Consider the following 21,146-nt stretch of genomic DNA (forward strand, 5'->3'; position numbering starts at 1 on the left):
GGTGGTTACGAGTTTCTCGACCAGCTGGAGCACAATCATGAGCTTTCCTGCAGATTAAACCCATAAGAATTCTTTAACACATAAACCTGACTCTTCGTCTAGACATAGGGCACAAACACCGGGTGATTTCGCGAGAACAGCTTGCGTCGCGGAAGGTGTCTCGAGCTCGGGCGCTTACTGTGGCGATGCCTGGAGATCCGGATATGGTATCGATGTTCGAGTTCTCGCGGCTCTACCAGAGCGACCACGCCAATCCAAGAGCAGCATAACATCTTCTACTAAGACCACATCACTGTCAAGCAACGCAACTCGCTTCTTGTGAGCAAATGAGGTATGGGTCCCCGCTTCTGCCAGTATCCGGTGTCGGCCGTCTCCTCGAAGATCATCGGATCGTTACCCACGGAGGCAGACCGGAAGAAGTTCAAGGGTGCGAACCTCAGTAAAGTGAGTATCGAGAAGGATATTCAATCGCTCTTGGTAGGTGCAAAATTGCTCTATGATTGCGCTTCCATCCCGCTCACTTCTTGCAGTCGACGACTATCGACTCCGTCTTCAAAGCCGCATCTGCCAAGAACGTTCGCGTATTAGATACCTCCACCCACCAGGCGAAGGACGGACACAGCAAGCGCACCGATAAGTTGAACGACGTGGGGATCTACTTGAACAAGCCGATGGCTGTGAAGGCCACCACGATGGATACGACGGGTAAGGAGAAGAACACCAAGCGTGAAGAGAAGAGCGCGATCAAGGACACAAAAGCAGCCGAGCCTACTCACGTTGATCTACGGTCGTGGCACTGGCTGGCAATTCCGATCGAAGTCAAGCACAATCTCTCCCATACGGCCTTCTCCTTCTCGAAGACACCTCCCGCCGCGGCCTCCTCATCGTCTGCGAATACTACCGACCAGAACAGTACTACCAACACCCCCAAAGCTGAGCCGTTCATCCGGGATACAGCCTCGGGCTGGGAAGCTGTAGAGCAGTTCGTTGAGTACATGCTAAACGTATTCGACAACCAGCACCGCAGGTTCTCCTATGCCATCTACGTTTGGGATCACCTCGCACGTCTGTGCTACTTCGATCGGGGTGGCGGCGTCATCTCCGAGGAGTTCGACTGGACCACACCCGAATCCCCGCTCCACGACTTCCTCTGGAAAATGGCGCAGATGTCGGACGCAGAGCTTGGATATGACGAGACCGTTGAGCTCGCTTCCAAGGCCGAAGCGACTATGTTCAAAGCTCTAGCCAAGGACTCGGCGGTACATGAGACGATCCGATCCTTCGTTAAGCAAGCCACTCCTGATGGACAACCTATCTACCGAGTGGACATCATGCCGATGGCAGCACCCCCTGACGAGGGATTCCCCGATGATCCCTTCCCTCCGCCACCTCCTCCAGACCCATCCTCATGCGCTCAAGATCCCCCTTCATCATCACCCCCGGCCACACCAAAGGCGCGATCATTCCTCATCGGCAAGGCTCACTTCTCTTCGACCTCACTCGTCGGCCGCTGCACCAGAGGTTACGCCGCATACGACATCGTTGGACGTCGCCTTTGCTTCCTCAAGGACTACTGGCGGCCTTACGTTCCAAACCGCACGCGTCCTGAACACCTAGTCTACGAGCGGATGGCCAGCTGCGGCGTACGCGGAGTTCCGACACTGATCTGTGGCGGTGATGTCGGAGGTATGCGGGCGCAGAGGACCCAGATCCAGGACCTTCTGTACCACCTCGAAACAGCTCCTCCGGTCCCTCGCATTCATTATCGAATGGCGACTGTTGAAATTGGACTGCCGCTGGAAAGTTTCACGAACTTCAGGCAACTTGCACTCGTGTTCGCAGATGCTGTTCGCGGTGAGTCTTTTCGGATCATAGGCCTGCCATGGACTCATGTTCACCCCTCGTCAGCTCACTATGAAGCATGGCAGTTAGCCAAAGTCTTACATCGTGATATCAGCATTGGGAACATCCTGATCGACCCTTACACCCTCAAAGGCATCCTCATTGATTGGGACCTTTCTCGTGTCTTATGCGAGCTCGCTTCTGGTCCGGTGGAACCTGATCACACGGTACGTTGTCTCACTAGTGCCGTCTGAACTCAATGCTTACATGTACTTCAGGACACGTGGCAATTCCGCTCTGCTTTGGCTGTGAACTTTCCTAGGAAGCCATACCGTCTGTCCGACGATCTGGAGTCCTTCATCCACGCCTTTGACTTCCTCGTCCTCAAGCATCATCCCATCGTGGATAACGCACTGCAAGAGCTAGTCACGAGTACATACCAAAGCTACACAGTCGTCCGAGGCATCAAGCTCGGTGGGAGGGCGAAACTGCGGCAAATGCAGCTTGTGGAACCTCCTTACCAGGTTGATGACAACGCTGTGCTCCAGATGATCGTCAATCAGTTGCACGAGGGGTGCTACAAGTCCTACCGGAACATCGACCTTGCCCGGATGCGGACCTTGTACGGCATCTCTATCCCTAAGGAGCCCCCTCGCCCGCCTGTGCCTATTGTTCCACAGACCGACACAGCCAGCCCTGCCGCAGACGCACGAGAAGCCATACCACTACCCCCGGACTCAGATGAAGATATGGACGAGCAACTCCCCTCCCCTCATACGACGACTGTCGACGATGGCAAGGTTCTGCAATCCTTCAAGTCCGGGACGACATCTGCCGGCGGCGGCGGCGGCGGTACACCAGCATCAGATCCTTGCAAGTTGAAGGGCTTCTTGTCACATCACGGCTACCTCGACCAGGTGTTCCGGTTGTACGAGAACCAGAAGGCACGGAACGACAAATACGATGACCGGTTTGCGCTCCGGGAGAAGGCGGAACAGGCCCCAATCGAATTGCTGATTTGTCCTCACAGCCACAACATCGGTAGCATGTCGATATCGACAGGGAGCGATCTCCAGCCGGTTCTTGGCCATGTGAATGTGGACACGTCCGTGGCTCGCCTCATGCCTGAACTCTTTTGGCTCTCCGGCAAGCCCGTTGCAAGAGAGAAACGACGAAGGCAAGACGAGGACACTGGCAACATGAGTCCCAAGGATGTCGAACCTGCACGCCTCTCCGTTAAGCAGCGCATGATGAAGAAAGGAGAATCCTCACGCTCACGTCTGAACGCAGGTGGGTAGCTGTCTCATGTGTATCTGCGCGTGTAGTGAGTTCCTGCGGCAGTGTTCGAGAGGACGGCTTTGTATTTTATATTGACCAGTATATTCTGTTGCCTTGCAATGCATGTATCAAGTTGTTTCGAAACCACAAACCACAATGCATTCATGTATGCAATGCACTTGCGCGACATCGCTATGTCCCTGTTCTCCCCATACTTATTCTGACGAGCGACCGGAGACAAGCACGCGTCCGGGCCTTGAATAAGAGGCGCTGACTCACTCGTGCAGAGCTTGTAGGCGCATGTCAAGAGTAAAACTCTTCCAGAGAGCGGGAAAATCTTAGCACTGGCCAACGCCGGGATCGAACCGACGACCTTGGCGTTATTAGCACCACGCTCTAACCAACTGAGCTAGTCGGCCAATAGAAGTTTGCTTGTGTTAAAATGCTATAGCTGTAACCAGGTCCCATCCTGGCGCTGCCGTCCATCGTTTCTCATGTTCAGCGTTGCTAAGTACCTTGCTCTGAATCTAACCACCATGCCCTCTCGAAAGACCTTTAAGTCGATTGAACCTATGAAGCAAGCGAAGCTATCGTTTACATCGAAACGAACAGCCTCCGGCACAGCTGCTGGCAAAGCGTCCAAGACCACACGGAAACACCCCACAAGAGCATCCTCCAACCCCACCTCCGCGGAGGCTATCGTCATCTCTGAAAGCTCGGACGATGAGCTCAGCGTACCCACAGTCAAGAAGAGGCGTTTGACACTAAAGACACAGCCGACGGTGGCGAGCAATGATGAGGAAACGGCCGAGGAGCCTGTGGAGGAGGTGCGGCAGAAGGAGCCGCTGAATGTGTCGGACAAGCGGTGGAGAAAGCTGTATGGTGAGGCGCGGAGCAAGATGGGGGACATTGAGCCCGGTGAGTGCGCATATACTGCGAGAAGGCGGTTGTCAATTGACACTATGGCGGGATAGTGCACGCTATGGGACAGACCATGGTCAACCATATCCTCCGAGTGTTCGATCTGTGAGTTTCAACGCATACCCACCCATCTTACATGCGCCAGTAAATTCAGACATTCACATCTCATAGGTCGTATGAGTACGGCCCTTGCGTTGGAGTCAGCCGCCTCGAGCGGTGGGAGCGAGCACATTCACTTGGTCTCAACCCTCCACCTGAGGTTCGTCAGCCTCTTTCGTTGTCGACCCCCGCCTCCAAACTCACTGGTTGCTCATCCACCTGCGCAGGTTAAGGAGATCCTGCTGACGGAGGAAGGCAGTGCCGACACGCAGTACACGCAATCTGTCTTCTATGGCGAGGTCTAGCCCCGCGACCCTATCCACCTCCTCTGTCCTCGTTTGCTGTCTATCACCGTGCTCTGCTACTCGTTGCTGTATCCCTTCTGTGTTTGGACAGTGCATTGTATGTTGTAGTTTACCGCGTCATGTATGATAAGTCTAGTACAGTATCGTAGAAGTTGAACATCAGTATTTTGCGACCAGTAATCCATGTGCCATATCTAAGTCCGTCATACCATCGTACAGCATACACCTCCTAGTCAGCAACGGCCACTGAACACATCCGTACAACACGCCAACTCCTACTCCTCCTCCTCTTCAACATCCGTCATGGGACTGTCAGCCCCGAGCGCATCCGCGAGGTCGGCCCCCGCATCCTGGGCGGCTTGCATAGCAGCCTCGTCCTCGGCTTCCATCTCCGCAAGAGCGTCCCTATTCAAACATGTCAGGCCTGTCATGGATTGGGGGATAGATACCGACTTACTGGTATGCATTACGACACTCGGTACGGCGGCTGTTGTTTCGCCAATGCTGGTACTTGCTGGCAGGCGCGAGCATCTGTGCATCAAGAGCTACATCACGAAGGGTTAGATTCATTTCGCATACGTCCACTCGCCGGGAGTAACCAAGAGTCAGAAGGAAAGCACGCACCATCGTCCTCGCCGAGGTACCGCAAGTTCCGCAGCCTGACCCATGCCCTGTGAAGTTACCCGAACCGTCAACCAACGTCCGTCCCAGACACACATCAACACAATGAAACGATGTACACACCAGTTGTTATTCTTACGATTCTTCTCGTAGAACCGCACGAGGACCACCGAGTTGTCGCCAGGCGCGGGGCAGCGGCCGCGCACGCTCTTCGGGACCTCCTTGTCGTCGTCTTCGAACACGACTGCCGGCCACCACGGATATGAATCTGCAGCACGTCAGCAAGGTCCGCCCGCCTGACTTCGTCGGCCAGTGAGATGAGATACGTACCTAGCTTGGCCCATACTACACGAGGAAGAAGCTCCTTAGTTGGCTAATACCAAGAGGTAGGTGAAACGTACCTAGCGTTCCGCCTTCGACCTTCTCACCCGGACCCAGGTTGATGACTCCCGGTTCATCAGGCTCAGGCGGCCTCCATCTATTCCGACGAGCCGGCTTGGGCGGGGCCGGGGGCGGAGGCGGAGGGAGAGCAGGAGCGGGAGCAGGTGCAGCAGCAGACGACCCTTCCTCGCTCTCCAAGTCCGACAGGTCCGTCAAGTCAGAGTCGTTGTCTACGTCCATCGCGTCGTCTGTCTGCTTCTGGGATTTGGACGGCCCAGCAGCTGGCTGCGGCTCCGGCTCGGGGCTGGGCAGGCCCTTGGCGCGTCGCTCGGCGGCAGCGGCTTCGGCGGCGGCGCGCTGCAGCTTGGCCTGCTTTTCGGCCCTCTGGCGGCGGGACTTCTCGCGCCGTATCGCGGGGGTGTCGAGCGTCTCGATCCAGATGATCTTTCGCGGCGCATTGTCTTCCTCTTCCTCTTCCTCCTCGGGCTTGGGCTGAGGCTGAGACTCGGTTGCTGGTGCTGCCTCGGGTCCTGCTGGTGCCTCCGGTTCGCGTTTGCCTGCTAGTGCCTGAGTGGGCTCCAGCTTGGACTCTGCCTCCGTGTTCTTGACAGGTGTGGGTGAAGGTGCATTCTCTTGCGGTTTGGCTGCATCGTGGACCGGTTCAACCACAGGCGCATCGGGTATGACGTTGGATACTGCCTCTCCAGGTTTGTCGACGGACGCCTCCTCCGGCGACTCCTTTGGATCCTCGTCTAGCGTCACTTCATGGCTGGACTCGACGATGGTCTCTACGCGCCCCTCCTCCGCTGATACGTCGGGTTGTGCGACCGCAGCCTCGTCTACCTCCATAGGCACTGCAGTAGCCTCTGGTTCAACGAGCACGGGCTGAGGCGGTGCCTTGGTGACCTCCGAGGATACGAGACTCGGCTGCCTTTGTGGTGGACTGGCAGGCGTGGATGCCTCAAGTGGTTGTGGAAGATCTGTAGGTTCAGTGTCCATGGCGTCCTCTTCTCCTGCCTTGGCCTCGGGTGCAGATGCGGGCATTGAAGAAGGAACCTCAGGCTGTTCCTCCGTGTTCGTAGGTGCCGGTGCCGCGGGCTCCTCGGCAACATTAGGCCGAGGCGACGGAGACGTGCGGTGATCTGCAGGGACATACGAAGCTTCTGGAGGGTCGGGAACATCGCTTTGCGGTACTTCCACTGCGCCTGGCGGCGCACTTTCCGCAATGGGCGTGGATACGTGTGGAGGGCCGGCCTCCCCAGGCGGTGGAAGCTCCTTAGCATGTGACGCATCCGTCCCTGCCACCGACTCTGCGATGGACGCACCTGGCGCGGGCATCTCCTCCACTGAACGCTCGACTGGAGCCGACTGTGAGTCTGAAGGTGCCGGGGCGGGACTCACGTTAGACAACCGCGACTTGTCGTGAGCTGAAACAACACGTCAGCTCCTCTAGAAACAATCTGAACATGAGTGACATACAATGTTTTGCCCGCTTTCGAGGTGGAGGAACAGGGCCTCTCTCAAGCGGGGCGCGGCCCCCACGTCTCTGCTCGGCCGGCAATATCCAGCCGACCTCGAACATCTTGAACGACTGCCTGCTGTCGACGTCCTCCACTGCAATCGGGACGTCCTTAACCTTCTCCGCAGCCGACTTCCGCCCTCGCCTGGGCCGATCAGAACCAGGGGTCTGACCACCCGACGACGAAGGGCCGGCAACAGACTCCTCCAGTTCAGGCGTCTGAGAGTGAGTGCCTGATCCAGTTGCCTCGGCCTCGAAAGCCGCAGCGGCGGCCATGGCAGCGCGGGTGCGCGGGGCTCGGAAGCCCGGAGACGCGTCGAGTGCCTGCTTGCGTTCCTGCTTCTTGCGTTCGATCGCGGTTTTCCTGTCGATCTTTGCTTTGGCGGGCTGTGGTTTCTGGATCTTCTGCCGGGGAGCTGGAAGTGGAGGCGGCGGAGGCGGTGGTGGGCGGATGAGCGGGAGCTCGTAGTTTAGCAGGGATTGGATTGGGGCGGAGGTCATGATGTAGTCGGTGTCGTGGCGAACAGCCTCTTCCGAAACAAGGAGATCAAGGATATCCAGAGGGGGCTCCAGGTCGCCTATTGGTGGTGGGTTATCATCATGTATAACCGGCTCGGGAGTGGCCGTGATGTTCGGTTTCTCCTCGACAACTTCCGTGTCGATGGACTCCATGACCACATCTACAGATTCAGAAGGAAAAGATCCAGGCAGAGCGGGCTCAGGAGCAGAGTTGGGCGGAACAGGCTCAGGAGCCATATTAGGCGGAACAGGCTCAGGAGCAGGATTAGGTGGAACAGGCTCAGGAGCAGGATTAGGTGGAACAGGCTCAGGCGGCAGAATTGGCTCTGAAGAGACTGGGTTCGGTGCGGAAGGGGCAGGATGATGCATCAACCTATCGAGCTTCGCCAGCTCCGCATCAGCAGCTGCTTGTATTCGCACTGCGGTCCTGTAGAACGCCGTGTTCGATTGGTTGTAGGTCTTCGCATTGTTCAACACAAGATAGATGTCGCGCTGTCCCATATTCAGCGACACATCGATATAATGAGAGTAACGCGGACGTACCTTGAACTCTGCTAGGTCGAGGTACTCATGTCGGTCAAGCTTGCTGTCAATCATGTCCCAACACATCGGGTTCTTGATGATGTCGTAGTAGTCCGGAACCTCCACCTTGCTGACGGGTGACTTGAAGTACTCCTGACGATCAAGCCTACGAAGCTGATCAGCGGGATCGACACACGTTGCATCATATAGACATACGACGTGATGTTCTCAAATGCAAGCCGGAGGAATCCTTCGTGCGGGAAGAAGAAGTGCAAGAGAACGCTCTGTATAGCGTCTGCTTGGTCGCGCTTATTCCGCTCCCTACGTTGGACAACGTCTGCGATGATACGGAGTCGTTCAAGGTCCAACCGCAGACGCTTCATGTGCTGCATATAGGTCATCGGTCAATACTATCCAGAGGAGACACAGATACTGACTTACATCGAGCTTCATCGCCTTCTCCTCGTCCGTCTGCTGCTTGCTTCCGGGCGACGCAGTCCAAGGTTCCAGATGCAGCCTCTTCAGGAGCGGAGCACCTCGCCTTGCCTCGCGCTTCAAACTCCAGTATTTGCACACCATGTTTACAAACTCAGGTTTATGCCGAATGTGGATCTTCGAGATATACTGGAGGATGCGATGGACGATGATACGGGGGACAAGAGGGGGACCAGGCTTGTACTGCTTGTTGTATGCGCGCGCCGTCTTGTTGGACTTCGGACTGGGGTGGATGTTGTCACCGTCAGTGTCGTAGAGTTCGGCTCTGTGCATCGCCGCCCTCGCTTCGGCTTGTTCGCGCTGACGTTACTCGGTCAGTAGCGAGCATGTTCATCAGAACACGGGTACTTACTGGCAGGTGCTTCTCGCAATAGCATGCGAGAGTTGGCGCCTCGGAGCCTTGGGTGGCCTTCATTGGCATGAGAAACTTCTCCTTGCGTGCGCACGTTGCGTGGAATGCCGTGAAGCAGGATGCCTTGGTACATTGCACGCATGCGCCGTATTTGACTTCGCAGACGGAACACCTCTAGGATATCTCAGCATCGATTCCCGCGTAGAGTTACACACATTGCTAACCAGCTTCCATCGCTGCTTCGAGATCTTCTCTACGCCGGTGATGGGCTCCATGAAGACCTCGTTCGCCACACTGGTCTCCGGAATCCATATGGCACACAGCAAATGGACCCAGTCGCCGGATACGGTCTGCTTGAATGCGCCACCTTCGTTGGGACATAGGATGCAGGCCTGCAGTGCGTACAGTGAGTTTCAAGGTGGAATCCGAGAAACTCGGAGTAATGCTCACAACTGGATTCTCGGGCGAGACGGTGCATTTCCTGCAGAGCCACTGTCCCTCGGGAATATAGGGCACACCATAGCAGTCTGCGTATATGTGAGGATGTGTCCTGAGCACGAAGAGAGGAGGGATGCGGACCTTGATGAACAGCAAGGTTGCAGCCGTCACAAAAGACTATGGCGTTAGTGTTCTCTCCCTCGGAGTCGTCGCAGATCGCGCATGTCGAGTCTTCAGATGGTAGGCCCATGTCGGACTTTGGGATGTTCTTGGTCTACGTGGGGTATTGGCCGACGACCCGTGGTGGTAGTTTCACGAAAGAGCACTCACCAGATCAAACCATTCCTTCTCCAGTCTATCCATCACAATCTCGAAAGTCTCGTAGGATACCTTGTCCAGCTGCTGAGACTTCCTATCGTTGTTGAGCGCATCGAGCCATTCCTGGTCTGTAGCGAGTCAGGTCGCGCGGCGCGCGAGCGCGAGGATGAATAAGCGCACCTTGCTCGTCCATGTCGTATTCAACCTGGACCGCGAGATCGCTCTCGAGGGGCTCTATAGCACGCGTGAGTTTCCAAGTGAAAAGAGGAGAACGAGGAGCCACCTACCGATGTAGCGAATGTAGTACTCGGGCCGCTGGAACTCTGAGCCATCATTGTCTGCACAAACTCAGCTGCGTTTTGCTTGGACCCACAAAATGTACTCACAGCCATATGTTTTCGACACGTTGTCGTGCACGCCGGGGTTCTTCTGGTTGACCTCGTCGGAGACCTTGACAAAGGAGACTCTCGGCAGAGGGTTGGGCGCAGGCGAGGATACCCCGCGCGCCATGGCTTAGTTCGCGTTCTCCAGCAGTAAGATAGACGATTCGACGTAGAGACGCGCGTTGGTGAGGCGTAGAGCGGCGTGGAGTGCGTCGGGGGCGACGAGGAAGATGTGGCTCGCGGTGAAGGGCGACGAGGACGACGCGCGCGGCGACGCGGCGCAAGCGCTCTGGAGCCTGCGGCGAGCGCGCCTCATCTTGCACATCGACCACGACGACCTCCTCATCCCCATCCTCCCCCACCTTACCCAGCCATGGCCACGGACCCTTCAGTGCCTCTAGTCGTCGACAACGGTACCGGCGTGAGCTAATATCCTTAGATGCCAGCCGGATACCGGAGACTCATTATTTCGCGCAGTTCGTGAAAGTCGGCTATGCTGGCTCTAACTTCCCAGAATATGGTGTGTACGAGCGATATACGAGAGGAACAGGTCATTTAATGCTGACTTATGGTCTCCAGTCTTCCCGTCCATCGTTGGTCGCCCCATCCTGCGTGCAGAGGAGCGCGTAGCGGGGTCTGCAGTGATCAAGGACGTCATGATCGGCGACGAGGCAGCGGAAAACCGCAACTATCTGCAGGTCACCCAGCCCATGGAACACGGTATCGTGCGCAACTGGGAGGACATGAAGCTGCTCTGGGACTATACATTTGACGAGAAGCTCCGCGTCGATACCCGTGGCCGCAAAGTCCTCCTCACCGAGCCGCCTATGAACCCCAAGGTCAATCGGCAGCGGATGGCGCAGGTCATGTTCGAGGATTATGGGTTCCAAGGAGTGTATGTCGCTATTCAGGCTGTGTTGACGCTCTATGCGCAAGGTATGTACGTCCTTCGATCGGAGACGGAGACGGAGACATAGACGGAGGCGTGTTTTGCCCATAGGTTTGACGACTGGTGTTGTCGTCGACTCCGGAGACGGTGTTACGCACATCGTGCCTGTATACGACGGCTTCGCTCTCCCCCACTTAACAAGACGACTGGACATCGCTGGGCGCGATGTGACACGCTATCTGATCAAGCTGCTCCTTATGCGCGGATACGCCTTCAACCGGACAGCAGACTTCGAAACCGTGCGGGAGATTAAGGAGAAGTTGTGCTACGTGAGCTACGATCTGGATCTCGACACGCGGCTAGCGGAGGAGACGACGGTGCTTGTTGAGACCTACACTGTGCGTGACCGATGAATCTTTCGCACGACAGGGAGTATCGACTAACCCGTCCGCAGCTTCCTGACGGACGTGTCATCAAAATCGGATCGGAGCGGTTTGAGGCACCAGAGTGCATGTTCCAGCCCAACTTGGTAGATGTCGAGCAGCCTGGAGTAGCAGGTACGCCAACGACAATTTACCGTTGCTTCGAATTCTCACTAGCCGCGCATGTCCCACAGAAATGCTCTTCCAGACGATCCAGACGGCCCCAGTTGATGTCCGTACGGAGCTCTACAAGCACGTCGTCCTCTCTGGCGGTTCAAGTATGTACCCCGGCCTGCCAAGTCGACTCGAGAAGGAGATGAAGCAGTTGTACCTCACGCGCGTGCTCAACGGCGACCCCTCACGGCTCAACGTGCGTCATTCAACGCTCCCCATCTCATGTTTCCCCGCGCTCGTGCTGACTTTGCTGGTACAGAAATTCAAGATCCGTATCGAGGACCCCCCGCGCCGAAAGCACATGGTCTTCCTCGGCGGTGCCGTGCTCGCCGACATCATGAAGAACCGCGAGGAGTTCTGGGTTACGCGCGAGGAGTGGTTCGAGCAGGGCGTGCGTGCGCTGGACAAGCTCGGCCGCGGCGAGAACTAGAGTCTGGCTAGGAGGAACCGAAACATGCCGGGCATGTAGCGCACAACAGAGGCCGGACGGACGGTTTGGTAGTATTGTACTCATGCTGTAACAACTTCACTGAATGACGGATCGCACACGCACTTTAAGCTACAAACTATCTCGTCGTCCCCTTCGTGTGCAGCACATGTGAGGACCCGAAGCTCCGACGATGATGGGCGTTGTTGTGTATCGCGTTCACGACGTGTTTGCAGGTACGAATAACCACGATCCGCATGGTGAAAGTATTGACACAGTACGCTATAGAATGCAAACAAGGAGATATAGACCAAGAGGAGTACGCTAGTCGAACGAGGAACCAAAGAGAGAGTCATGGAATGCAGACGTTCCTGACTTGCGTCCCTCGCGAGCCCTCATGAACTGATCGAAGAGAGAAGAAGCTCCCGGAGCTCCCGGGGGGTCAAAGCGTTGACTAGTACCAGAAGCTGGCTCCTCCTCGACTGTCTTCATCTCACGGAGAAGGAAGTCGCTCTCCTGCCATTCCGACCGGGAAGACACGGCCTTGGTACTGCGCTTTTGAGGATAGGTAGCTGTATCGTCGGCGTCTCCTTGATCGGTCCAACTGCATGTATCATCCTCTAAGTCGCGCCGCCAGACAGCACCCGCGAGCCAACGGTGCTCGAGTGCTTTTTGGGCAGTCATCCTACTTCGTGGGTTTTCACGCAGGAGTCTGGCGTTGAAATCCCGGCCTGTGTTACCAGATGAGTTGGCGCAGCCACGGAAACAGCCATGTAGTACTCACACTCCAAGCTGACTTGGTCCGACTGGAGGCGTTTCATGTCGAGCTGCTTGTGTTCCGCGTTCGGGTCCCGGTATGCCCATTGACCCCAAAGCCTGCATGAGCATTAGCGTTAGCACCACTTCAGAGGTTGTGAACATGACGACGACGCACATCATCAAGAGGGTGACTCCAAGACTGTAACTATCTACCACCTTGTCGTAGGTGGTCTTGTATTGCTTTCCCTGCTTGATTTCCGGAGCCATGTACAAGTCCGTTCCGCACACATTCTGTTGACTCATCAGTCGGTCGGGCATAACATCATTGCACCGAGAGACGACATACCGATAGCAGGGCGGTGTCCGTATTCAGCACTGTCTTTGCCAGATTGAAGTCGGCGAGTTTTGCGATCGGAGGATCTCCGTCCGTAAGAAGTACGTTGTTGGGCTTCAAATCACGATGGACGATCCTTTTCCCGTGAAGATACTAAGGTCTATGAGACATGCAGCATTCGTCGTTAATCAGTGAATTGACGTACCACCAGCGCATCGCAAATCTGTCGGGTGAAGTACTTCGCCTTCCATTCCCCTGTACACCTCTAGTGTCGGTTCATTCCAAGTGATCCGAATTAGCTAGAAAGACTCACGCAGACCCCTCTCTTCGGTAGAATGATGGCGGATATAATGATGGAGATCGCCTCCGGGCATGAATTCCATTATGAGCCCTGGCAAGGGCCATGGTCAGTACTTTCTGCACGAAACCGTCCAAAGGTTCACATACCCAAACGACCATTAGATCCTCTCCATTCATCCTTGTAACCGACGATGTTCGGATGGCACAATTGCTTCAAGATATCAATCTCTTCCTGAAGGGGCTTCTGGCGGAGTTGACGCCCAGCAGCGGTCGATATGTCGACATATTGGGTGCCCTCGTTAACGAATTTGATGGCGAATACTTCCTTCTTCTTGCCGTGGAGCACCTTCCTCACCTGTCCAAGTCCACCCACTCCAAGAAAATCTAAAAGCTGGTAGGTATCATCGAGAACATCCGCGTCCAAGTCGACATCTGTGTCGGACTGCGACGCGACGGCAAACGACCCTCCGCAAAAACATCCGGCTTGATCACGGTGACGAGGCACGAGTTTGAATTCTGGGAAAGTATGAGCACTCGCCGCCCTCAGTAAAATGCCTACGAAGGCCAACATACCATCGCGTTGGGAACTTGAACACCAACCGAAGGAGATCGTAGAACTTCCCCTCACGATCATACTCTGCGGCTTCCGGGCCTTTGAGAGTTTCACGTTGTTGACCTTACCCCGCCCCGCACCTCAGTAACCACGGTAGTAGGATATGATGGGCTGCAACACGCACCCATGTTCCGTTAGTTGAGCCAAGGTCCGTAATCCTGATGGCGCCGCAACCAACGTCTGTAAACGAACATTGGATTCCGCCTATGTACACAAGTCAGAAAGATGGATGGCGGGGAGATGCAGCAAGTCACTCACTCATCCTCGGCTTTTCCGGAAAAGGTAAGTCGACTACATTGGCGATGTGTTGACGACCGATGACATAGCAGCCTTTGGGACGCTTGAGTTGGATAGTACGCTTTTCGCTCGAGATTTTCGATAAGACTTCGAGAGTTCCCCAAATATCACTGTCTTCGAGCAATGGAGCTTGCGTGGACGGTTGGGTCTTGACGGGGGAACTCGGCGATACGGAGTCGGTCATGATGATCGAGGAGTGGTTTACCCCTGCGTGACGGTGAGACGGAACCAGTAGGATAGGAAGCTGCGGTACTGCTGAGACACATACTGGGGAGATCAAGTAGAATCTGTTGAAGGACCTCGATATCGACGCTGGTCCTGCGGAGGTAAGGAAGGAGATAGCGAGTCCGGGAGGTGCGGCATGGTGCAGCTTAAGTAGGGCCACAAAAACAAAGCGTGGTGAGTGCGAGACTCTGCAATGCAGATGTTGAAAGTCGACGGAAAGCAAGTCTGTTGCCAAAGCTTCAGAATGCCAACGTAATAGTTGACAATGGTCCAGTGGCATCGGCGCATCGCTCTTCTTCACCTCGAGAAATGATAGGAGGCCTAGGACAAAGACAGTTGAGAATGACGGCGATTCGTTTGACTTCCATTGCCGCCGGGTCTGAAGTAAACCTTTTTACTACGCAGTTGCGCTCTGGAACGAAACAAAGACAATCATTCAAAGCAACTGTGTGCCGTTCAATGGTGGGAATCAATTTACCATAATACGTGGTCCTCGTCCTCCTCCAGTGCCAGCTTGACAATCCTTTTCAGCGATGAAGATGTGCTGTTGAACATCACTATGATCGTCAATGCTGGAAGTTGAACTGAAGAGCGTTACTCCTCCTGAGGTAAGTAAGTTAAAGGGAACTACGGTCCGCGGGCGGTCCGGTAAGTGTCTATGGGCGTCTCAAATTCCAACATGCCCGAAACAAGTTTGAGTTGCTCCTCGTCGTTCTTTTCGTCCTGCGGCTACTGCTTCTAGTCATTCCTCTCTCGCTCTGGCTATTCCAGTCACACAGCACGAGCGTCGTGGCGTTGTGTGGAGGGGACGTTGCGGAGAAGCTTCTGTCCACGTGTTCAGTACAATGCATGCAGTGCTTCCTGAATCCTCCGGTCGGCGGAGCGTTGAATCGTTGACTGCTGTTCCCAATAATCCCAGCTGGAAGTGAGTCGTGGCGCCGTTGTTCTGAGAGTGTTTTCACTTTCTCGGTCCCGCGGATCGCGATAGTGAACAGCGCTTTCCTCACCTGAAAGGCGACCACTGGGTGAGTAACCTTGTCCGACCCATGCCTCGGATTGACAGATTAAAGATATTCCCCATCACCGGACCTAGCGCGGAGTTCTGGGTTACTCCAGAAAGACCGTCACTGCTGAACAGCATGACACATGCCGGCAGAGCCACAATGAACATTATGACAGCCCTTGCTCTGATTCTCGGTCCCACAGTTTACCGGCTACCAGTGAGCGCTGCAACTTGCCACCACGACCCCTAGCGAAGTTTCATCACCAGCTTCGAAGAGATGCGCTCCGAATCGGTACCGGGGAGACGGTCCCGCGCAGTGACTCAACAGATTAAGGTCTCAAGCGACGAAACTTTGAAGGCAGGCGCATACTGGTACATATACAGCGCTGCGTTCCGGTCTTTCCCTGAAGCATCCACCGTCATATACATCTCTCCAAGATGCCGTCTCTCTCTGCTACAAAGCTGCTTCTGCTTTTGAACTTCTGGCACCTCTCCCAGACTAGCGCATTTACCTCGCTAGCCCCTACCGGTCCGTATGTGCAACTCGACCAGGCTAGCGTGCTTGGTACGGTGAACGGCTCCGTCGAAAGCTTCCTCGGTATTCCGTATGCAGAGCCTCCGTGAGTCCTCAACCTGTTCTTGCAATCTCGCGTTCTCGGAATATTGACTGTTACGGTGGGATGGATACAGCGTCGGCGACCTCCGGTTCCGTCTCCCCCGACTTATTGACGCATACGACGGTACCGTAAACGCTACCAAGTTCGGCAATCAGTGTATCCAGCAGGGATCGACGCTGCCGTCGAATCTGCCCCCGGAAGTTCTGGAAAGCATTGGGCCGTATTTAGGGCGGTTCGCGGCCGATTCGAGCGTACCTCAAAGCGAGGACTGTAAGTGACTTGAATTCATACCAGTATCAGCTTATTTTAGAGCGCTGATCCTGACGAACGGAAACTTGTGTAGGCTTAAACCTGAACGTCATCCGTCCTGCGAACACCTCTGCGGATGCTAAGCTTCCTATCCTATTCGTGAGTACGTTTTCGTGGATGGGGTTATGCGTTTAAGCTGACGATTCGAACAGTGGATCTATGGCGGCGCCTTCGCGGTGGGGTCAACTGCGACGTGAGGATCATCTATTTGTCTACGAACGACAGCGAGAGTAGCCGATGACGATCGTGCATAGGCCGCTACATAACGGGTCAGCGATTGTGCAAAGGTCAATAGACCTCGGACAGCCTGTTATATACGTCGCTGTCAACTACCGGTAGGTTCAAACTCTTCCCACAACAATTAACATTCTAACAGCTGCTCGTAGTGTCAACGGTTTCGGTTTCTTAGGCGGCGCGGAAGTCAAAGAAGCAGGGGTTGGGAACCTGGGTCTCCAGGATCGTACGTATTTCCACCCCATCCTATTCAACATTTTTTCACGAGGCATCATGCTATAGAGCGAGCTGCCCTCCGCTGGGTCAGCAAGTACATCTCGTCCTTTGGAGGCGACCCGAAAAAGGTTACGATGTAAGCAGTCCTGTGCCAATCATTCGCTGCACAGGAAATGCTGACGAGTGCACTCGTACAGCTGGGGTGAGAGCGCTGGGGCTATTTCCGTCTTCTCCCAGCTCTTCAGCAATGGAGGAGACAGCGAGGGCCTTTTTCGCGCCGGCATCATGAGCTCGGGTTCTTCCGTTCCTACAGGAGACATCACCGAGGTACAAGGAACATACGACTTCATCGTGGACCAGGTTGGGTGCAAGGGCGCACCCGACTCTCTTGCGTGCTTGCGTACGGTCTCAACGGATAGCCTGCTTGCAGCTGTGAACAACACCCCGCCATTTGCCACTGGCTTCGTGGTATGTTCGACTGCACGAGACTCCGATCCGTGGCTTATGATCTGCTCTAGGGCCTTGCCACTGTGTACGGCCCACGCGCAGACGGGCTCTTCGTCCAGGACACCCCACAGCAACTCGCACGCCATGGCAAGATGGCTGACGTGCCCTTCATCATCGGTATGCAGGACTTCCAGCTTCTATCGACCCATAGCTAAAGCCTAGCAGGTGACGTTAAGGACGAGGGCACACTCTTCTCCCTCGGCAGCCTCAATATTACGTACGCTTTATCACTGCTCCTCTGCTAATCTTGAAAACTGACGCGGGTCACCGTAGTACGGATGACGAGTTCGTCAGTTACATCTCGGAGAACTGGTTCCCGGGCGCGACTCCTGCCGATCTCAAGAAAGTGTTGGAGCTGTACCCATCTGACCCTGCTGCGGGCTCTCCGTTCGATACTGGCGATGCGAATGCGGTGACGCCGGAGTTCAAGCGTATCGCAGCGATGCAGGGCGACTGGTTCTTCAACGCGCCTCGCCGTCAGTTGCTGGAGAGGTTCTGTTCGCAACGTACTGCCTACAACTTCCGTGAGTATCTCGCCTTTCATGCTGGATGTCTCAACAACTGAAGTGGTTTGTGTTGCATAGTGAGTGCACGCGTGAACGTCTCGACGTTAGGATACGTGGGTAAACATTGTATTCCAAAGTCAATCCGCGACACTGACTTAACCATGGGCTAGCCTCACGGACACGACCTGTTCTCCGCCTTCGGGCCAGGCGACATGACCGACTACTTCATCCGGTTTGTGAACAACCTGAACCCCAACGGAGACAGCGGGATCCAGTGGCCAACATACAACACCACTACCCGCGCGACACTTCAGTTCAACGACGGTGCCGAGCCACTCAAGCTCGCCGCTGATGACGAGCGACTCGCCGGGATGAGCGAGCTCAGTTCGCTCAGCCTGCGCTTCCCATTTTGATCGGACACCATACAGTACTTCGCAACGATGTATACCTTGGCAATGACCATGAGCTCGGGAACTCAATTTGATGATATATACTTACACTAGCTGGCTTTTGGGGTCCGTACTTGCAACGATCCAAAGCTCAATCGTGCATACAGCATAGAACCTATGTTACAACATCACATCTTCAAAATACAATACACACCACGCGCGAGCCTTCAACGACGTTGTATGCACGCATCCGTTTATCCCGTAAGTCATCGTATACAGTGCTTGCGCCCGACGAAACCATAAGCTACCCATTGTCCTCCTCAGCCGTGCGCACGCGTTTGACACGAGTGGAACTCGAATGGCCTGACTCGTCTTCGTCTGGAAGATGGAGACGCTTCGCTCCGAGTCGACGTGACATAGACTCCCCCATGTCGAAGACAGGCTCGCACTGGTAGATAGGAGTGGCGGAAGAGAACTGCTGGATATGCGAGCGCGACGATGCCATGGGACGAGACCATCTAGCATACAGCTCTGGGACGGTCCGGTACGTTGTTATGTTTGCCTCTTGAACGACATGGAAGCCAGGCGGAAAGACTATGCGGAGTGGTGGATGTAGTATGTCCGCAACAACGTTGTCAGGAAGTGAGGGCGACCATGTCCAACCTGGTGCAGATGGCGTCTGGAGCGTCTGAACCGACGAGTTCTGAGAGCTGCTCGAACAAGCGCATGAACCTGGTAGTTCAGGTCGCGGGTTCGAATGATTGTCCCGGTTTGAAGTCTCCTGCAGCAAACCACGGCGTTCGCACACACCGGTAGCAAGATTGGCCGGGACACAGGGGAAGACCCAAGTCTCGCCAGCTCGAGCGCCCGGATGCGCTGTCCCATGTAGCGGAGCCATGGGTACCCGTTCCTCGTGTACCGACAGAGGTCGGGCTCGATGCCGCCTCTTGGTCGAGAGCCATGGATGGCGTCGAGCTCGTTCCGGTGACATGCGGCTCTGAGGATCTCGATTGAGGAGGTGGCGTAGGAAGTCTTCGCCTACCAAGATATTCTCAATATTGACTAGTAGTAGCGTAGTGCGGAAGTAAGAAAACTAACCAAACAAGCTCGTGCCGAACTCTTGCGAGAGGTTCCAATTGATTTCCTTGGAGCCGCTTGAAAAGGGGCTGCGACCCCAGAGCCTAATGGTAGGACGAAGTGAGCCACGGTGTCGAGGCAACACCCGTTTCGGATACCCACATAACACAAACCATAACTCCCAGGCTCCAGCTATCGACCGCCTCATCGTATTGTTCAACGTTCTCGTCTGATATCTCGGGTGCCATATAAAGAGGAGTTCCACATTGCGTCTGAATTGTGATAAGCGCATGATGTCAAACATAGGAAGCTCGACGTACCTTCAAACATGTCATGGAATGAACAACCTTCGCCATACCGAAGTCGGCGACCTTGACTTCCCGCGGTATGCCGTTCGTTAAGAGGACGTTCTCTGGCTTCAAGTCTCGATGGACTACGCCGTTGCCATGGAGATACTACAGTCGCGTCAAGGCTCATAGATAGAGTAAGAAGTACTGGTTACTCACCGCAAGAGCTCTGCATAATTGACGAGTGAAGTACTTGGCCTCACGTTCCTCTGTGACATATAGACATGAGATTGCGGTGAGATGCGAACGTCAAAACCTCACTCACGCAACACTCGACGTTCAGTCATGTATGCTCCCAAATCACCGCCGGAAACAAACTCCATCACGATGCCTTGCGCTGAAGGTGAGGACGAACGGCTTATGCTTGACAACTGAACGTTACTCACCAACACTACGTTCTCCGTACACTGCTTCCTTGAATGCAACGATATTCCGGTGCCGAAGGCGCGACAGCACGTCGATTTCCTTCTTGAGGGTATCGATACTCACTCCTGTAGCTCTTCCTCCACCAAGACGTCCCCTCACCGAGTTCATGACACGTCGGCTCAGCAGCTTGATCGCGTACCACTGCTTCTCATGTACATGAAGTGCCTTGACTACAGTGGCATACGCGCCGCGGCCGAGCGGCAGCTGAATGTCATAGGAATTCCGCAACTCCTGAGGAATGTCGCCTTCAGAGCTTGGGTCTCTAGGATAATATTGGAACATGAAACCTGTTTGAAGTCAGAGCACTGTTTCTATCCACAACGAACGCGGAGAAGAATACCGACTCAGGGCTTGCGTCGAATTGGGGCTGCCCCCAATGGTGATGATGTTATAGTTCCGTATCAACCGAGTCACGCCATGTTGAATCCTGTCACCGTTGATCTGTGCCTAATTCAGGGGATGACTTGAATATCGAAAAGACAGTGAACTCACCCAAGTGCTGCCATGCGATAAGTCGGTAATGGTCACGGCGGAGGCGGACGACTCATCGCCATCCCACTCAACAGCGCATTGGGTTATACCTGTGTTACAGTGAACATAAAGGTTAGAGATAGTTAGTGTAGGAGGGACTCAATGGTCGATTCGCAGGTTGCTTGTAAACTTACCCAATTGTCGGACATCAGGGAATGAGAAGTCATTCCCCGTCTCTCCAGGGCCGCGGCCTAAGGTATACCTTGTCTGAGGCCGTCGAAAGTCAACGCGAGTAATGATGCAGTCGCCCGAATGCAGCCCTAGTGGTATAAGAGAGCCCCAGATAGCAGGATCTGTGGTAACCGACGGGAACGGAGATGAAGCCGGCTGAGTTCCGACTGATGGCGAGCTGGTTCTGCTAGCGCTGTCGACGTTCTCTATCACCCTCGCAGAGGTCCAGGGTGCTATAGACAAGTTGTGCGAGTCAGCGACATCAGGGGATTGTCCGGTGTATTGAGGGTATAACGGTGTAGCAGGTTGAGGCATGATGTCAACTGCGGCAGAAGCTGTGGTGGTGGCAACAGAGCACAATTTCGGCGGAGCCTCTCGGA

At 54.9% G+C, this 21,146-nt stretch overlaps 6 protein-coding genes, 1 non-coding gene and 1 pseudogene across 8 annotated transcripts; 4 read left to right on the forward strand and 4 right to left on the reverse strand.

The window, feature by feature from the left end:
* Positions 1 to 434: 434 nt before the first annotated feature.
* Positions 435 to 2,747, forward strand: L226DRAFT_584813 (annotated as a pseudogene; the record flags this gene model as incomplete). Its single annotated transcript has 5 exons — positions 435 to 477; positions 531 to 1,283; positions 1,359 to 1,854; positions 1,909 to 2,069; positions 2,121 to 2,747. Coding segments are annotated over 5 exons (2,080 nt in total), but the record flags the coding sequence as incomplete, so codon positions are not given.
* Positions 2,748 to 3,465: 718 nt separating this feature from the next.
* L226DRAFT_t168 lies at positions 3,466 to 3,539 on the reverse strand. The gene has a single exon. It is a non-coding gene; the product is annotated as a tRNA-Ile (tRNA).
* A 103-nt stretch (positions 3,540 to 3,642) lies between these two features.
* Positions 3,643 to 4,651, forward strand: L226DRAFT_536598 (uncharacterized protein). Its single transcript, XM_067681147.1, has 4 exons — positions 3,643 to 4,038; positions 4,095 to 4,146; positions 4,213 to 4,300; positions 4,368 to 4,651. The coding sequence occupies exons 1-4, from the start codon at positions 3,657 to 3,659 to the stop codon at positions 4,443 to 4,445; spliced, it is 600 nt and encodes a 199-aa protein (XP_067533663.1). The 5' UTR covers positions 3,643 to 3,656; the 3' UTR covers positions 4,446 to 4,651.
* On the reverse strand, positions 4,523 to 10,236 carry L226DRAFT_614349 (uncharacterized protein). Its single transcript, XM_067686625.1, has 18 exons — positions 9,997 to 10,236; positions 9,898 to 9,948; positions 9,791 to 9,844; positions 9,623 to 9,738; positions 9,434 to 9,566; positions 9,305 to 9,381; positions 9,079 to 9,246; positions 8,855 to 9,028; positions 8,449 to 8,802; positions 8,224 to 8,393; positions 8,029 to 8,173; positions 6,927 to 7,977; positions 5,468 to 6,874; positions 5,397 to 5,411; positions 5,190 to 5,334; positions 5,070 to 5,116; positions 4,903 to 4,990; positions 4,523 to 4,850 (listed from the first exon to the last, which is right to left on the reverse strand). The coding sequence occupies exons 1-18, from the start codon at positions 10,118 to 10,120 to the stop codon at positions 4,721 to 4,723; spliced, it is 4,449 nt and encodes a 1,482-aa protein (XP_067533664.1). The 5' UTR covers positions 10,121 to 10,236; the 3' UTR covers positions 4,523 to 4,720.
* A 65-nt stretch (positions 10,237 to 10,301) lies between these two features.
* Positions 10,302 to 12,057, forward strand: L226DRAFT_553846 (Actin/actin-like protein). The gene is made up of 7 exons (XM_067682953.1): positions 10,302 to 10,414; positions 10,471 to 10,513; positions 10,573 to 10,929; positions 10,994 to 11,280; positions 11,337 to 11,439; positions 11,499 to 11,674; positions 11,738 to 12,057. Exons 1-7 carry the CDS (start codon positions 10,367 to 10,369, stop codon positions 11,906 to 11,908), a joined length of 1,185 nt encoding a protein of 394 aa, XP_067533665.1. The 5' UTR covers positions 10,302 to 10,366; the 3' UTR covers positions 11,909 to 12,057.
* Positions 12,058 to 12,137: 80 nt separating this feature from the next.
* L226DRAFT_614351 (kinase-like protein) lies at positions 12,138 to 14,692 on the reverse strand. The gene is made up of 11 exons (XM_067686626.1): positions 14,477 to 14,692; positions 14,170 to 14,415; positions 14,036 to 14,115; positions 13,872 to 13,974; positions 13,446 to 13,814; positions 13,312 to 13,389; positions 13,204 to 13,253; positions 13,011 to 13,151; positions 12,840 to 12,955; positions 12,690 to 12,781; positions 12,138 to 12,636 (listed from the first exon to the last, which is right to left on the reverse strand). Exons 2-11 carry the CDS (start codon positions 14,390 to 14,392, stop codon positions 12,230 to 12,232), a joined length of 1,659 nt encoding a protein of 552 aa, XP_067533666.1. The 5' UTR covers positions 14,393 to 14,415; positions 14,477 to 14,692; the 3' UTR covers positions 12,138 to 12,229.
* A 1,182-nt stretch (positions 14,693 to 15,874) lies between these two features.
* On the forward strand, positions 15,875 to 18,270 carry L226DRAFT_510975 (alpha/beta-hydrolase; the record flags this gene model as incomplete). The annotated part of the gene is made up of 13 exons (XM_067678279.1): positions 15,875 to 16,056; positions 16,127 to 16,323; positions 16,397 to 16,461; positions 16,515 to 16,555; positions 16,617 to 16,697; positions 16,749 to 16,822; positions 16,879 to 16,948; positions 17,010 to 17,280; positions 17,331 to 17,436; positions 17,482 to 17,536; positions 17,593 to 17,843; positions 17,904 to 17,938; positions 17,996 to 18,270. The coding sequence occupies 13 exons, from the start codon at positions 15,875 to 15,877 to the stop codon at positions 18,236 to 18,238; spliced, it is 1,671 nt and encodes a 556-aa protein (XP_067533667.1). The 3' UTR covers positions 18,239 to 18,270.
* Positions 18,271 to 18,321: 51 nt separating this feature from the next.
* Positions 18,322 to 21,081, reverse strand: L226DRAFT_614353 (kinase-like protein; the record flags this gene model as incomplete). The annotated part of the gene is made up of 10 exons (XM_067686627.1): positions 18,322 to 19,252; positions 19,313 to 19,395; positions 19,454 to 19,563; positions 19,612 to 19,746; positions 19,798 to 19,847; positions 19,904 to 19,969; positions 20,025 to 20,351; positions 20,409 to 20,505; positions 20,557 to 20,645; positions 20,730 to 21,081. 10 exons carry the CDS (start codon positions 21,079 to 21,081, stop codon positions 18,519 to 18,521), a joined length of 2,043 nt encoding a protein of 680 aa, XP_067533668.1. The 3' UTR covers positions 18,322 to 18,518.
* Positions 21,082 to 21,146: the final 65 nt, after the last annotated feature.

Source organism: Lentinus tigrinus (assembly GCF_003813185.1).
Source record: "Lentinus tigrinus ALCF2SS1-7 unplaced genomic scaffold L226scaffold_19, whole genome shotgun sequence".
NCBI classification, from domain to species: Eukaryota; Fungi; Basidiomycota; class Agaricomycetes; order Polyporales; family Polyporaceae; genus Lentinus; species Lentinus tigrinus.